At 41.5% G+C, this 15,933-nt stretch overlaps 2 protein-coding genes across 2 annotated transcripts in view; both read left to right on the forward strand.

The window, feature by feature from the left end:
* The first annotated feature begins 1,098 nt into the window (after positions 1–1,098).
* On the forward strand, positions 1,099–10,618 carry slc2a3b (solute carrier family 2 member 3b). Its single transcript, XM_070834968.1, has 11 exons — positions 1,099–1,169; positions 1,743–1,901; positions 4,980–5,084; positions 5,589–5,749; positions 6,119–6,359; positions 6,729–6,891; positions 7,140–7,327; positions 7,959–8,063; positions 8,157–8,258; positions 8,350–8,553; positions 8,645–10,618. Exons 2-11 carry the CDS (start codon positions 1,878–1,880, stop codon positions 8,900–8,902), a joined length of 1,551 nt encoding a protein of 516 aa, XP_070691069.1. The 5' UTR covers positions 1,099–1,169; positions 1,743–1,877; the 3' UTR covers positions 8,903–10,618.
* A 4,345-nt stretch (positions 10,619–14,963) lies between these two features.
* ephb6 (eph receptor B6) overlaps positions 14,964–15,933 on the forward strand; it is a 33,969-nt gene continuing 32,999 nt past the window's right edge. Inside the window, exon 1 of the mRNA XM_070834601.1 lies at positions 14,964–15,033. Within this exon, the coding sequence (XP_070690702.1) occupies positions 14,976–15,033 (58 nt within the window). The 5' untranslated portion in view covers positions 14,964–14,975. The remainder of the gene's footprint in view (positions 15,034–15,933) is intronic.

Here is a 15,933-nt window from a genome sequence, read left to right on the forward strand (position 1 = left end):
ATTATGATCAGTGACAACAGCACTCATAATTATTCAGTGGTTTATCTCCACTAAGGGCTGTTAACGCTAATGAGGACACAGAGGTCGTGTCCTGGATGTTTGTGGGGTTTAGCAACCTTGGAACTCATTCCAGCGTTTGTATATCTTTCAATTGACTGAATACTTTTAGGCCAACCACAAAAATGTTCCAGTTCCAATTGAGTTGAACATGTAACTAAATTCATGTTACAAAAATTTTACTTTAAATTTTTGATATGTTTCATATTCTTCTGCGATTAGGGTGGATGTGGGTAGTATTTCTGGCCTCAGTATTTCTAAAATCCTGCATGATACTGACATGCTTTCACATGCTTTGGTTGTTTTATGTGAGCTGTATTTTGACTTATAGAATCTCTGTTTTCAGAGAACATTTTTCATATTCAACATCAGTGCTACACTGTCTCCAAAATCAAAGATCAAGCTCATGTCCTGGGCCTCCAATAACACTGTCGATGAAACTAAACCAACTAAATAAATAAAACTAAAACAATAACTGAATATAAATGAAAAACAAATTACGATAGAGCCCAACATGCTCACCAAGTGGATTTAAAAATGGCCCTGAGCCACGCTTTGTTCTGGAAAACTTGACAAATTCCAGACTGGGATTGAGGTGGGCCGTGAAGATTAGACATAGTTGATGAAGAATTAGGAGGGCTCCCGGTTTGTTTGCCACCCACTGAGCCGGTCTCATGATTTCTGCATGACCAGACTGTATCTGAACTTCGTGCACATTGCCTTTTGTTCTCGCGCCCCCGGTGGGCAGCTGATGGGCCAGCACCAGCACAGAGGCTCCTTTCACCGACACCGTTTGTTCTCCATCTCTGGTCCGCACGGTACGGTTGCCCGAGCACGTCCCCTTTCTTCAGCTGAGCGGAAACGCATCTGCGCCACTGCCACAGAAATGGGAAGTTCCGCCTGCGCCTTTTACGCACGGGGGAGCGTCCCAGGGAGTATGAGTAAGAGAGGAGTCAAGGCGCTGAAACGTGCCGCTAAACTTGTACAACTTACTTTAAGAACACACACACACACACACACAGGAGGGACAACTGACCATTTGCCATAACAAACAGGTCTGGACAAGACTGGATCACTGGATACAGAAAAGCTGGCACACATCTCACATAACGGTAAACAAACATTTATTTTTATTTGTCATGCCGATTGATTCATGCGGGCTGTCACTGTCAAAAAATGTTTCTTTCAGGTGCCGAATGACGCGTCTGTGTTGTTATTGCCGCCTTATTGCGCGTAATAAAACATTTTCATCAGTTGATCATCAGCTCCATCGCACAATGCGGGTTATTGTAGTCTGTGCATTTTTTTTTTGTATTGATAAAAATAAGTAAAGCGACAATAATCACATTTGAAAAGAAGGAGTTACATCACTTTTCTCTTTTGATTTCACAATTAGAGAGAGCAGAAGAGGAGGGTGCATGCCAAGCAGAGGGAGGGGTTTGCTGTCAGTTTTTGCACTGACTCCTGTTGAATTCATTGAGTGCAGAAAAGTGCGTGAGCTGCTGCACAGTGCTCCACACTATCTGACTCCATCAGGTCTGCAGTCTAAAGTCCTTAGTAGTCCTGGTATGAACTACAATATGGTTTCTCTCATAACCAACAGAATTCATTTTCTGGTGCTAAAAATTCTTTAAACATTTACTCTGAAAGTTTATCATATTGCTCTTCTGTTTGTTTATCTTCAGGTTTTCCTTCTGACTGTCTGCACAGAGGTGTAGTGTGTGTTCATAAGGAGGAACAGATCAGTCAAAGAGGCTGCAGTTCGTGAGCCGAGGTGTCTGTGTAGTTTTCTTCTGAATATCTTCTATCAAGCAACAAAGATGGAGCGGATGGAGGACGATAAGGTAAATTTAAGAGTTTCCTCTATTGCTGCAAGAGTCGCTGGTATTTCCTCAAACCCTGCACACTTGCTACTGCTGTACAGTTTCTGCCCATTACTGTAATCTTGTCAGATACAAACATGTTCATGTCCTGAGGAAGAGTGTCAACCATTGTTTGTTATATTCATTACGTGGTTTTGGCTCAAAACTACTTAATGAATAACAGTGAGGTATTTACGAGTCCCAGGATGGCAATTCTGTAATTTTCCTTTCTGGCAAGAGCAAGGACTGGGGGTGAGAGTCGAGCACTTCAGGACGTGACTAAGAGAGAGGGAGTAGGAGACAGGACTGTTGGGTGGCAAGTTTCAACTTGAGTGTGTCTTTTATTTTTCATACTGCGTAGGAAGGTGGACTGAGGGAGTAGTAATATGCCAGAGACAGATCTGGGAAAGGACTGATAACCAGTAGGGCATGCTTCCAGTGATAACACGCGACACAGGAGAGTTACTGTTACGATTGTTATACATTTGAATACACCAAGTCTTTGAGATTATAACGAATATCTGAAGTGACTAAAGTAAATGTGCCTGCTATCTATCATGTGCTTTCACAAACCCTCCCTGTGGTTTGTCTTTTGAAACAACCTGCATGCAGTTTCTTCATTTTCACGAGTGTTACTTAAGATTTTCATATCATCTGTGTTGATGTAACAGTGAATATTAGCATGTACTCCAGAAACATTTGTGCAAAATGTTTGCACAAAACAAACTCAACCATTACGTTTTTACATAATTTTTATATTTATAATATTTATCCTTTTGGATGTAGTGCAGTGAAGAGCAAAATGTGAGCAAAAGTCAAATTTACGATAAAGTGAGAAGAGAAAGGGTCAGTGCAATGTAGTCAAAACACATGGAGCAAGAAAGATAGAAAGAAAGATACTGAAAAAGAGACAAAGATTGCAAGATGATGCAAAAGTGGAAGTTGAGTTTTGAAGAAAAGAGACGTGTCGATCCAGATTCATCCCTCTGAATATCGGGAGAGATAATGAACTGTTGAAATATAGTAGCTGCATCTGGTTTGCTGTGATTTGGTCATTTTTCTGTGTAATTATTTAACATTAGAGGAAAAATGAACCAAACAGAAGTAATTACCGCATAAAGAGAGTAAAGCTTAGATAGTTCATTCCTGATCTTGGAAACAGTGGTAAAGAGAAGAATTTCACCTTAATCTGTGCGACCACATGGTCGGCCACTCCCTAATCACAGATGCTGTCATACCAAGTGGGTGAATAACTAGTTTATTCAACAGTCTAATCTTACTCAACACCAGCATGTTGCTGCAGATGCAAGTCTATTTCCTCGGAATACAGACATATAGGTACGCCCAATTTAAATAATCTCCTGTAGTATCATCCAGGTATGCTATACTCCAGACTAACCTTGTGTGTTTTAGCCCTCCCGTTATTATCTCACTCCCGATTATCTGAGGTGATCTTGTAGTGAGAGTGAAAGAAAGTTTGAGTGTAACAACTTCTTGTAACAATTTCCCTTTTTAAAAAAAGTACATATTTAACATGTTCATGTGATTATATTCTGACTATATCACTTATTTTTCCTTTCCATTCCATTCCATTTATTTTTTCTCACTTCATCTTTATTGAACATTTGTTTTATTTGTAGAACTTTGTATTTCTCTTTCGCTGCCACTTTATCATGTATGCTGCGCTTCCTGTGTGCAGCTCACACCGAGATATGTCCATCACATAGAGTTCACATGACTGTGATACCAGTGCGTTCAGCATGTTTTAGTTGTCAATATGAGACAAGGCCATGATGTCCCCCGGAGAAACACAGTGACTTGATTACAACTGATTATCTAACTGTGGTGAAATGTTTTCCGTTATGAGTCCAGCATGTGTGAGTTGCTTCATTCTGATCCGTGTGGTGGTTTAATTAAATGGGCAACTGATAAGAACCATGTACTTAAAACACATATATTAAGGAAGTAAGGAATCTGAAGTTCTCTCATCAATCTAATTACTGCAGAAAAAGGAGGTGGCTGATCAAATGAAAGAACAGTTTGTTTCGGGAGAGGGAACCTCTGTGAACTGCTCTTTGATTTCAAAATGCTGTGCATATTGAGGCAGTTTGTTCCCAAGGAACGTTCTGTTTCATGACATTTGAGGAATTTGTTATTTTATCTGTGCAGATAACAAATCATGTAGGGTAAAACAAAGATCAGTGTGCCATGTACATGTTTGTTGCTAGACACGTCTGTTCTTGACTTGAGTAAGATTACAAATTGTGCAAAACAACGTATTAATTACCATCATGAATGTTTCATAGTGGACTTAGTGTTGAAACAAGCAGATTTTGAGACTAGATGGATTAAACTGGAGGATTAAAATGGCTTTCCTTTAATTAATGAGCTAATTTAGACCTTGACCATTAGACTCTGGGTGCAAATAATAACCTTCAAAGTTCTTAGAGAGTTGATGTATTACAATAAATGGAAAAGAGATGTAGTCAGTGATTTAGCTGGTAAATCAAAGTGACTTTGATTGGGGATTTCCAATTTTGGCATAACGCCCCTACACAGTAGACTCAGCAGTTCAACTTCATTTAAACCAATTACTCTGTTCAGTTCTGCTTGGTTGGACACTTTTACATATTGCAAATTTCACTGCAGCAGGCCTTGTCATGTAAAGGATTACTGTCAGGTGTGTTGGCTTGTTATTACGAACTAAACCCACTTTAATTCTGAGACCAGCAGGAAAAACACTCACAATAGGATTCAGTCTTAGTCTCTCAGGGTGTCTTTAGCGACTTAGCTGAGAAATACCTCAGTTACAAATCGTGGAGCCTGTGCAGTGTTGTAACACCTAACACATCACAGCAGTGCTGCGAGCCTGCAGAAAGCTGACAACAGGGAGGGAGGCCTGATGTAGAAAGGCGCATTGTGTGTAGTTACCAGTGTCACTACAAACAAGAAGAGCTTTGTAGGGCCAAGAACAGGACATGTCCACCACACAAACAGAACAAATGATTGCACACGAACTCCATCCAGTCACTGTCTTTTTCTTTTTCTTTTTCTGTACAGCCAAAGAAGAAGGTGACACTTCACCTTCTCTTCTGCGTTTCAACAGCAGTCATCGGCTCGCTACAGTTTGGCTACAACACCGGCGTCATCAATGCACCAGAGCAGGTGTGTGTGTGTGTGTGTGTGTGTGTGTGTGTGTGTGTATCCAACTTGCCATACAGCTGGATGGACATTTAGTGTTTTAATGTTTAATGACAGCTGGGACGACCATTAAGGGAATGGGCATAACTCCTGGCTTAATAATAGATGAAATACAATGTCTTCTCTAATTTTTCTTGTATTAATATTGTAATACCACCTTTCAATTGCCATTTTGTGAATCACATTGACATTTATGTGCCATTGCTCTGTATTTGTGGTTTTGCAAGTGGGCCAAAATTAGAGCTGGGGTGCTAGACATCATGTTTTTTGGTCTCATTTGTGAGTGCAGCTTTGCATGGTGGCAGTACCAAAAAAGCTATACTGCCCTCTTGTGGATGTGTCAAAAACTCCCAAATACACATCATTCACAAACTCTGTCAAGTCTGTAAGATCTGTTCGGATTGTTTTGATCATAAACTCTTTGTTAAATGACACCACTTCTCCCCACCTGTTTCTGTGGTTTGACAGAAACTACGCAGGTTTTTCCAGAATGTGTCGATGGAGCGATACGGGCAGCCTTTCACCCCAGGAACCAATACTATGGTGTGGAGTTTTTCTGTGGCTATCTTCAGTGTGGGAGGCATGATAGGGTCTTTCTCTGTTGGAGCCATAGTTAACAGATTTGGCAGGTGAGAACATCAAGCATTAACACTTAAACGTAATGGTTTAATGCGAGCTGACAGTCAATTAGTCAATTGACAGGAAAATATGAATCAACTTTGAAAATATGAATTAATCATCTCTGTCATGTATCAAGTAAAAAGTGGCAAACTTTTGCAAGTTTTAGCTTCTCAAATGTGAGGATTTGCTGATCGCAAATTAAAGGTTTTGTGCTTTGACAAAACAAGACCTATGAAGTTTTCACCATTGAGCTTTGGATTGTGATAAATTTCTCACTATTTTTCAATGACATTTCAGCTTTTCATAGTTTTCTTTTATATTCAATTGTTTCTCTCTGTACCGTCACTCACTATATCCTTCTTGTCTGTCATCCCCAGGCGTAAGTCCATGCTGATATCTAATGTCCTCGCTCTAATTGGTGGGGGTCTGATGGGACTGTCGGCTCTGAGTCGATCTTTTGAGATGATCATTTTTGGCCGGTTGATCATCGGAGTGTTCTGCGGTCTGTGCACGGGACTGACACCCATGTACGTTGGTGAGGTCTCTCCCACTGCTGTCCGAGGAGCCTTCGGCACGCTGCACCAGCTGGGTGTAGTTATTGGCATCCTGGTGGCGCAGGTATGATGCTGTGATATGGCGATTATACGACTGTGATTACATTATCAATGCTTAATGTATTAAGTTGTGCAAAAGCTGTGGATTTCGCAGCTCTCCTTGTTTATTCACATCACCACACTGATTTCTTGCCCTCATTAGAGGGATGCCTGAGGCTGTTTGTGGTTTTCTAATATAAAGTCCATTGATCAGTCATGTGACCAATAGATACCAAGTATACCAAACATCATTTTAGTGAAATTATTTTTACAGAATACCATATTTATTCTCAGTGGGTACAGTGTACTGAAGAGGAACTGTGCGTAGAAAAAAAAAATGAACACAAATGATTCCCACATAAGTACTTCATCCCCTGTTGCCTGTGTATTTTAGATCTTCGGTCTGGAGTCTCTCCTTGGCTCAGAAGCTCTGTGGCCCGTGCTGCTGGCTCTGACCATCCTGCCTGCCATACTGCAGAGCATCCTACTGCCCTTCTGCCCCGAAAGCCCTCGCTACCTGCTCATTGTCCTCAATCAGGAGGAGGAGGCAACAAAAGGTCAGTTTTAAGACAAAAGATGGCAACATCAGATTTTAATGACACTGAATCTAGAATTACTTGTGAATTTTTACTGATCTGTGGATGCAAGCATGTCCTGTAGATGAGATGGCCCTGTGATTTATAAAAATGTCACCACATACTGTAACATTATGTTCCAAGACCCTTCCAGCCTTTCTTTATATTATATTTAAATAGATTATGTACTTACTTCCTGTCTGTTCATCAATTCCTTCTTCTCTCTGCAGCATTGGTGCGTCTGCGTGGCTGTGAAGATGTGAGTGATGATATTCAGGAAATGAAGGAAGAAGGGATGAGGATGGCCATGGAAAAGAAAGTGACCATCCTTGAGCTCTTCCGCTCCCCAAACTACCGTCAACCGATCATTATCGCCATCATCCTCCAGCTCTCTCAGCAGCTGTCTGGCATCAACGCTGTGAGTAAACATCATATTCTATGATAATAATAATAATGGAGTACAGCGTTATGGATATGATTATCAGGTGTCAGCCCACATAAAGTGAGAAGGCAATCTTTAAACTAGTCCTTTCAATCATAAATCTTTAAGGAAGCGCCCACCGAAATGATACAAGTGTTTCTGACAAGCACATGACAAAGAGATGCTTCTTGGCTCCAGGCAGTGTTAGATTGAGTGGAATAATTTTGGCCTCTGGGGTGTATGGAAAGAGACAAACACAGTGGTATTTAACAGGTATGTGTTAATGAGGTCATGTAACAAGGCTGACTAAATGTGTTAGCATTTGCTACGTCTGACCTGACAATGTCCTTCAGCCTACGGCTAAAGGCTGTAGCATCGATTGAGCTCTGACAGACACATTAACACTTATGACCCATATCACTCACTAGCACAGTAGCTGTAGAGTTACACACAATGTAGCTTCTGTACGTTTCTGCTGTGTAATTATTCCAAAAAGTCCAAGCTGTAATATTTTAATATTATTTTAGGATCTTTCAGCTTGTTTTGCTTGTATGCCATGCATCTAAAAAACCAAAAACAATTACCTAAATAATAATAAAGTAAATAAAACTCTCTTTCTCCCTCTCAGGTCTTTTACTACTCTACAGGCATATTTGACACAGCTGGTGTCACTCAACCCATCTATGCCACCATAGGAGCTGGAGCTGTCAACACTGTATTTACTGTTGTCTCTGTAAGTGTCTCACTCCACTCTTGATGTCTCAGCATAAAGCATGTTTTATATTTATTGGATCGTTAATCGATCTTTTTCTTGCTTTGACTGCAGCTCTTCCTGGTTGAACGGGTGGGGCGAAGAACGCTGCATCTGATTGGTCTTGCTGGAATGGCCATTTCCGCCCTCCTCATGACGATCTCCCTGTCTTTGGTGGTGAGTGATGGTTGCACGATTCCTCAGGTCCTGTGAGCTTTTCGTCCCCTTTGCTCTCTCATCACATCTTCTCCTCATTCTCTCCGAGCAGAAGACCACCCCGTCTCTAAGCTATCTGGCCATACTAGCTGTGTTTGGCTTTGTTGCCAGTTTTGAGATGGGTCCAGGTCCCATTCCTTGGTTTATCGTGGCTGAGCTCTTCTCCCAGGGGCCCCGACCTGCTGCCATGGCCATCTCTGGCCTCTCCAACTGGACCGCCAACTTCCTTGTGGGGCTGGGCTTCCCTAAACTGGAGGTATGGACTCATTTAATCACTAAAATCTTCACATGTACAAATGATATGGGTTTGTCAAGGAGTTACATACATCTCTCTATTCCTCTCTCAGGAACTTTGTGGTCCTTACGTCTTCATTATATTCATGATCCTCCTCATCCTGTTCTTCATCTTCACATTCCTGCGAGTGCCTGAGACCAAAGGAAGGACCTTTGACGACATTGCTCAGGGATTCGCTGCTAGTGCAAGGAAATCTCCCCAATCCCCAGGTCCTGATGCGGCCATCGGAATGACAGAGAGCAAAGAGACTCCACCCGTGTCGCCCACAGAAAAGGTTTCCATGGTGGATCTACCCCCAGAGAGGCCATGAAGATCCTCCGAGAGAAAGAGGAAGACTTAGATAACCAACGTATTTCAAGAGCATATTGTAAGGAGTTATATTTCATAATTCACAAATGATGAAAGAGCAGTGGGTGTGTTTAGAAAAAGCCAACTCAGTGTGTTAATGCAGAAATAAGATTGTTTTTTTTAATATAAGTGCCTTTATGAAATTAGTTTATTTTAAAGATCTCTCAAATAATCGACAGACGTCCCTGTAATTCTGCTATAAACACGGGCCAAACTTAACTGAATTACCAGTACTTAATATATGTTGGCATTCCCAGTGCCAGCCCCATGCATATTGCCATATAAGAGGATCAACATATGCTCAATGTTAAGTCCCAGGTCTTCAGCTACCCCCAGTGTTAAAAGGTTGCAGGATTTGGGGGGGTTTTGCGTATTGAGGTCAAGCTTGAAAAGCCGGTTTTGGAGCTTGGTAGTTTGACCCAAAAAAAGACTGACTTTGTATCCTGTCTTGCCTGCCTGATGTGCTTTGCTGCTAGGGGGAGGGAGCCATGCTGCCTTGTGTAGACAGACTAAACATGGAGGGCGTGCTGCAGATCTAAAACAAATATGTATAAACATGTAGAAGATAAGAAATATTTCTTCTCATACTGTAGCTCGTGCCCTGAGTTTGTTTGAAGTCAGCAGCGTTTATGTTGATAAATACGTAACAATAAGGACAGTACTGTAAATTAATACTGTATTTATCAAGTATATTGTTTCATATGAGAATGAGATGTAGTGTAACACTGCCAAGCCGTGACAAAAGTCTCCTTATTGGCTTCCTGCTCTTAAAAACACAACCTAACCTCTGATTTCAGCCAGAGTGGCAGAAAAACTGCTGTCATTCATAGTACGCAGTTGGATACAAAAACTCAGGTGGCTGCTTGTGTTATACTGTGTACTTTTAACCGTTATGGCCTAAATAAATGTATTTATCCATCACTGTACTTGAAAGTAATTTGATGTCAGTACGAGGCAGTAACTTCTGAATTATCATAAAAATGAAACATCTTGCAACCTTTGAAATAGTCAGTGTTAAACAGTCTTGTGAGGGATGTAGTACAACACATTCAAGTCTACAGCACATATCTCAGTAAAAACAAGATATCAGCCGTGTGGGATGGCGATGTTGAATAAAAACACTAAATTAATCCTTTCATGCATAGAGGTGACTACAGTGTGAAGCTATTCAAAAGCTGTTTTCTTGTATATGCATGAGTTTTGATGGCATAGTTGCACATCAGCCACTACAGTGGATGCTACTGCATCATCTCATACACTGCTACCCAGTGCCAAGCCATTGCAAGTAAAAAAAAAAAGTTCAAATCTTGTTTTTCATGCCTAAAGATGAATAAAAACACTTCCTGACTGAGGTTATCATGATTCATGCATGAAAGGGTTAATTCTATTTATTTCAATGGTTAACACACAAAAATGTCTTATCATCATGTATTTGTTTCTAATTGTCTGAAATCGTGTTTATATTGTAGAATTCCTGTGTCATGATCAACTGTTACAGCACAGTGTATGAGCTTATAAATGTTGTGTCAGTGTTTGTACAGTTGCATTTTCCTCTGGATGTGATGAGAGGTGACCTTTGTTGTTTTTCTATTTTAAAGCCTTCTGTTCTCCTGCTGTAATAATATGAGAGCACTTGCTTGGAGTAACTAAAAAGGAAATAAAGTTGTCCATCTTTTAAGGGAATGTGTGACTTGAATTATGAGCACGAACAGTCTTTCATTCTGTCTGTAACGCTGTGAGTCAACACAAGTTTCTTGTCATGAATGTTTAATGTAACCGCGAGTGTGAAGGGTTTGTCTGGTATGTTGTCTGGTACCTACTTCTGCACTGTGGCGTCACCATTTCCTTCTCTGCAGCACAGTAAAAACCTTATTTAGCTGTGCAGTTTCACACCGTAGAGCTAACCAACACTTTGAAACACAGAAATAAAGCCATGAGTCGAAAACCAGAGTTCATTTCTTCTCTGCGGCTGCGGCTGCTGCGGCTGCTGCTGCTGAACAGTTGGGTTTAAGAAGATATATTCATGATTGTGTTGACATTTGTAGGAGTGCATGCGTGAGGAGGGGTTATGAGGTCAGATTTCCTCTTGGGTCACACAGCTTCAAAAGCCAAACCAGAACACACAAAGAGACAAAGCAGAATATTTAGCCCAAAAAGGAATTCCTCTGAAAATGTCTAACACTGCCTCTAAAATTACAGGTCTTTACTGCTGTTTTGCAGCTGATCTTGCTTTCAGGGGAGCTCAAATTCTAAGTGAACTACGATTGATTTTACCTTATTTTTATCAATAATTCTCTCAGTGAATTTATTTAGAATTTGGTCTATTGCAGGACCAAACTAATTATGTTAAAAACACTGAGAGTAGAACATGAAAAAAAATATATATTATATATATATATATATATATATATATATATATATAATGTTACTCCAATATTTATCTTAGTACTGTTCTTTTTAATCGATCATTCGGCAGCTGTGGGTCAGTGGTAGAGTGGGTCGTCCCTCAATCAGAAGGTCGGGGGTTCGATCCCCTGCTCCTATGGGTCCACATGTCGAAGTGTCCTTGGGCAAGACACTGAACCCCAACCTGCTCCTGAAGCATGGCTTCAGTGTGTGAATGAGTATGAAAGAATAGTCTCCTCCAAATTACATTCCTCCTGTATGAATAATGGGTGGATGAGGATGTCATGTAAAGCGCTTTGAGTAGTTGAAATAACTAGAAAGGAGCTATACAAATACAGACCATTTACCATCATTACATTATGGTAGAACACTGATGTCTTTTCTTGCAGAAAGCCCTGAAGGTAAAAACCTCTTTAAGCTCAGTGACTGAAAACCAACCACACAGATATTCAGGGCGCAGCAGCGTGGTTAGTTATCGTATCTTACGTAGTTCTCCAGTGTTTTGTTTGAACCACAGTGGTGTAGCTGTTGGTTCTCACTGGGCCTGAACGCTCCGCTGTGAAGCAGCGCTGATGGGAGAGAGGACTTCCTGTGATTTCTCGTAAAATAAAAGCCCTTTTGTTTTTGGTAAATACTTGAAAATGCAGAATTATGACCGTAGCATACCTTTGAGGAAGGAAGGAAGGAAGCACTCTGTTTGGCAGAAAGTAAGGAACTCTCTCTTTGACCATTTTAGCTACTACTTAAAGTTACTTTTTAGTCTACTTTAGTCTTAGTTTGCTTTTTTAAGTTACTCTTCCAAAAAGTTAAAACATTCAGCAGGTGCAACAGACGATCACTGCTCTGGTGTAACATTCACCTCACTAGTGCTATGAAAAATGAAAGACCTGATAATAAAATGTCTACCTCCAGCTTTTTGTCTGAGGTCTGTACTGAACTTCAGGTGCATCGTCGCCACCTTCTGCTGTACTGTGTCCCAATTCTGTCCGCTGTTCTGGTATTGATTTCACACAGCACAGCATCCCATTGCACGGAAGGTTTCTACAAAAACTTTAACACAAAAGTTAAGATGCTCTAAAATCTTCCAAAAATAGAATTTGTATTCTATACGGCCTGTGTAGTAATTATTTCTGGTACTGATATGGAGTCATACTATTTTCGCTGCACTCCAAAGCAAAAAAAGGCAATAGCGTTTCAAGTTCTATGTCTGTGATGTTTAACTCTGACAATAAGCAATGCTTATCAAACATTAACCTAGAGTTCCCATTCCACGCATCATGTACACTGACATGCAGCTTTGACAAAGACAAGAAATGAGTCTTCAGCTAAACTTTGCATTCAGTGCTGTAATCCAAAAACTATTATACTTAGCAAGACATCTTTATTTGGCACCAAGCACTTTTTATTGTGAGCACGGTTAGATGTGAGATCAGTCATGCATCACACAAATATCAAACAAACAACCTGAGAATAGGAGGTAGTTTTAGGGCAGGTTTAAGCAATAGTTTGCCAATTACTGAACATACAAACCAGCCTTGTTCTATTTTTTCAACAAAGTCCCACATTTACCAGCTCAATTAACTGTTGATGATGTTATCTAACCTGGATGAACTTGGACAATATTGTTTATGGGAACAATTAACTCGTGGGGGCAAAAAGGGGGCGTGGCGAGAAGAGCCACTCTGAATGTCGATCTGATCGATGTTTTCCCATAATTCTTTGGGAGATGTAAACAGGAAATGTAATGCTGTCACCCATGTTGGATGGATTTTAGTTTGTTGTTGGCCACAACTTGATATTTGTTTCTTTGCATATGTTTGTTTACATTTTGGCACCAAATTGGCACCATTTGAAGTTCATTGTACCCACGACTGTCAACAGACTTTCAGACTTTGATACTGACGAAAACTTGATGATTCTCAGGCCCGTGATGAGGTGATGAGGTGATGAGGTGATGAGGTGGGTCTTATTTTCTATGATTCTTAAGCAGATTAATGAAACGTTTATTCACGATGTGAAACTGTAGGTTACATCTAAAAACATGTGTATCACGTCTTTGTGCTCAGATTTGACTTAAGAAATGACTCTACCGAACAATAGTTTTAAAGTAGCGACCTCATTTGCATTTCACCTCTTACAGTATTTTTTGCCTCACGTGCCCTCTTTTACTCCCCCTGTCAGCAAATAGCAACTAATGCAAATCCCAAGCTCCCATATTTAGTTTTGACCAACAAACAGTCCACATCCCAAAGATATTCAGGCAACTACAAGACCAGGAGAAGCTGAAAATATTCACACTGGAGAAGAACCAGGGACAGTTTTGTTTGCAAATATAACTATACAATTAATCGAATATCAAAAGTGACTCTTGATTAATCAACTATTTGTTTCAGCTCTAAAAAAAAAAAACATACAAATTTTGATGAAACACAGAGAACAAGGTCTTGCTGAACAAGCTGAAAATGGATTAATACGTTCAAAGTCCCTCCTTAATGACTGGAGGACTGTGATCCATTTCCCTCTTCACTTAACCTGCTGTACTTCAGCCTCTAGGAGCAAAGAGCCTTGAGCACAGGGCCCCCGGCTCGCTGGGAATGGGGCCATCTAACTGTGTCAAGCCAATAGGCAACGTCTCCCTGCAAGAGTCTACTGGAGTCTCACTCATCGCAGTGAACTGGGGCATGAAAGCCCATCAACAAGCTGCAGTACCGCTGCCTGACCAGCCAGTGGCGCGCACGGGCCTATTCCTGTGTTTGCGTGTGTGTGCGAACGAGTGCGTGTCTAGATGCTGTCTGGATGAGCAATCCTGTGAGGCGAGGAGTGTGTCTGACAGACAGAGGGGAGAGGGGAGAGGGGAGAGAGGAGGGAGGAGGGAGGGGGTGTTAGGAAGAAGAGGGAGCACAAGCCACATGAAGGATGGAGAGCATCCAAGAAATGGGTCTAAGTTATATTCATTCCATAAAAGGTAGAAGTGAGACACATCGAGAAAAATAAAGGAGGGGGGAAAAAAAAGGAAAAAAGGAAGTTGGGCACCCTCACATGCCACAGCTTGAAAAATGCAAGTTAGCACAGTGTCCAGACATATGAGGGATGCCACAGTTTGAGGCACAGTCTGCCAGGCGGCCCTTGCAAAAATTTGTATTAAGCACTGGAGGAGAGCTGATACTGACATCCTCAGGCAAGTCTAGACAGTTGTTTTAGAGACCAGACAAACTTGTTTATTAATTTTTCCACCTCCTTCTGACTCTGTCACTCTCTCTTTTTGACTCTTCCCTGCTTTTTCTATCTGTCTTTGTTTTTCTCAAATAAAGACTCACTCTTTCTGAGCTCTTTCTCTTCCCCCCGTCTCTGTGACAACAGTGTTGTGTTTACTTCCGCGGTTGGCGGTGTACTTATTGTATGCGTCGCTCAGTAAATATTTTTCTCCTTCCCTCATCCATTCATCCATCCACCCCCATCCTCTCTCTCTCTCTCTCTCTCACTCTCAGATAAAAGGAGCAAGCAGACTCCACCCCCTCTCTCTCCCCCCTCTCCCTCTCTCTCTCGCTCTCTCACACACGCTCACTCTATCTCCCTCTTTCATGCTCTCTCCCTCCCTCTCTCTCTGTCAGTGTCATTCTGTAGTGGAGATGTGGAGTGTCTTTCTGTCTCTCTGTTTGTTTTTCCAGCCCAATTCAGCAGAGGAAGGTAAGAACTAAACTTTTACTTGAATTTGTTCACATTAAACCTTTGATTACATGTGTGTGTGCTTATGGGTAGAGCGGGATGGAGAGTTTGCACAGCGCTCCCATCATGCGCTCATAACAAGTCCACAAGTGAAGGATGGACACTTGGTGTCCTTCTGTGATAGCTCTCTAAGAACGTGGCTCTCTCTGGGAATGCCGGTCACTTTGACAGTGTGTAAAACTGTAACACGTAAGGCCGCTGCACCTCAAGAAAGTCTGATTCATTTTCAATTTTTTGGGGCTCCACCTCCAGCATGGAACCCCCTGAATAATTACCACCTTTCCCGCTGCTCACACAGCCCTGTCTGCGCTAGTTGTGTGTGCTCTGTATTGTGTCTGAGTGGGTCTGTGCGTGTGTACATGCATGCAGATGCTTGTGTGTGCCACCGTGGAGGCGCATCAGATTGGACTTTGTTAGTATGGAAGTGCCAGGTGTGTGCCGGGGCCTATCAAGCTCAAGCAACAAAAGAATATGGAAATAAGGCAGGAGACAAATGAATAATAAGTTGCATAACCCTTTTCTCTTTGCCTATGTATTTGGCGAGCCCCCCCACAGCCCTTGTGTCACTCATGATCTCATAGATGTGACAGCCAGAGACCCCTGCCCCCCTCCAGAACTGTTATCAGTGCTCCTTGTCTCCAAAGTCTCCTCAGTGAACGTCTCCTCTGCTCTGCTCTTAACTCTCCAGACTTTCTCTCTATAGACTGAAATATTAGATGTCTTACAAAGTGCCCGAGTAACTGAGTGAGACAGTAATAGAGAGACTGTCTTGAGAGCGATGATCATTAAATGAGACTCTCTCGTTGTAATCTGTGAAGCGTTCTGTCACATCAGAGTGGGCTGACTTGAGAAACTTGATGA

The sequence above is a fragment of the Pempheris klunzingeri genome, chromosome 8, assembly GCF_042242105.1.
Source record: "Pempheris klunzingeri isolate RE-2024b chromosome 8, fPemKlu1.hap1, whole genome shotgun sequence".
In the NCBI taxonomy this organism is placed as follows: domain Eukaryota; kingdom Metazoa; phylum Chordata; class Actinopteri; order Acropomatiformes; family Pempheridae; genus Pempheris; species Pempheris klunzingeri.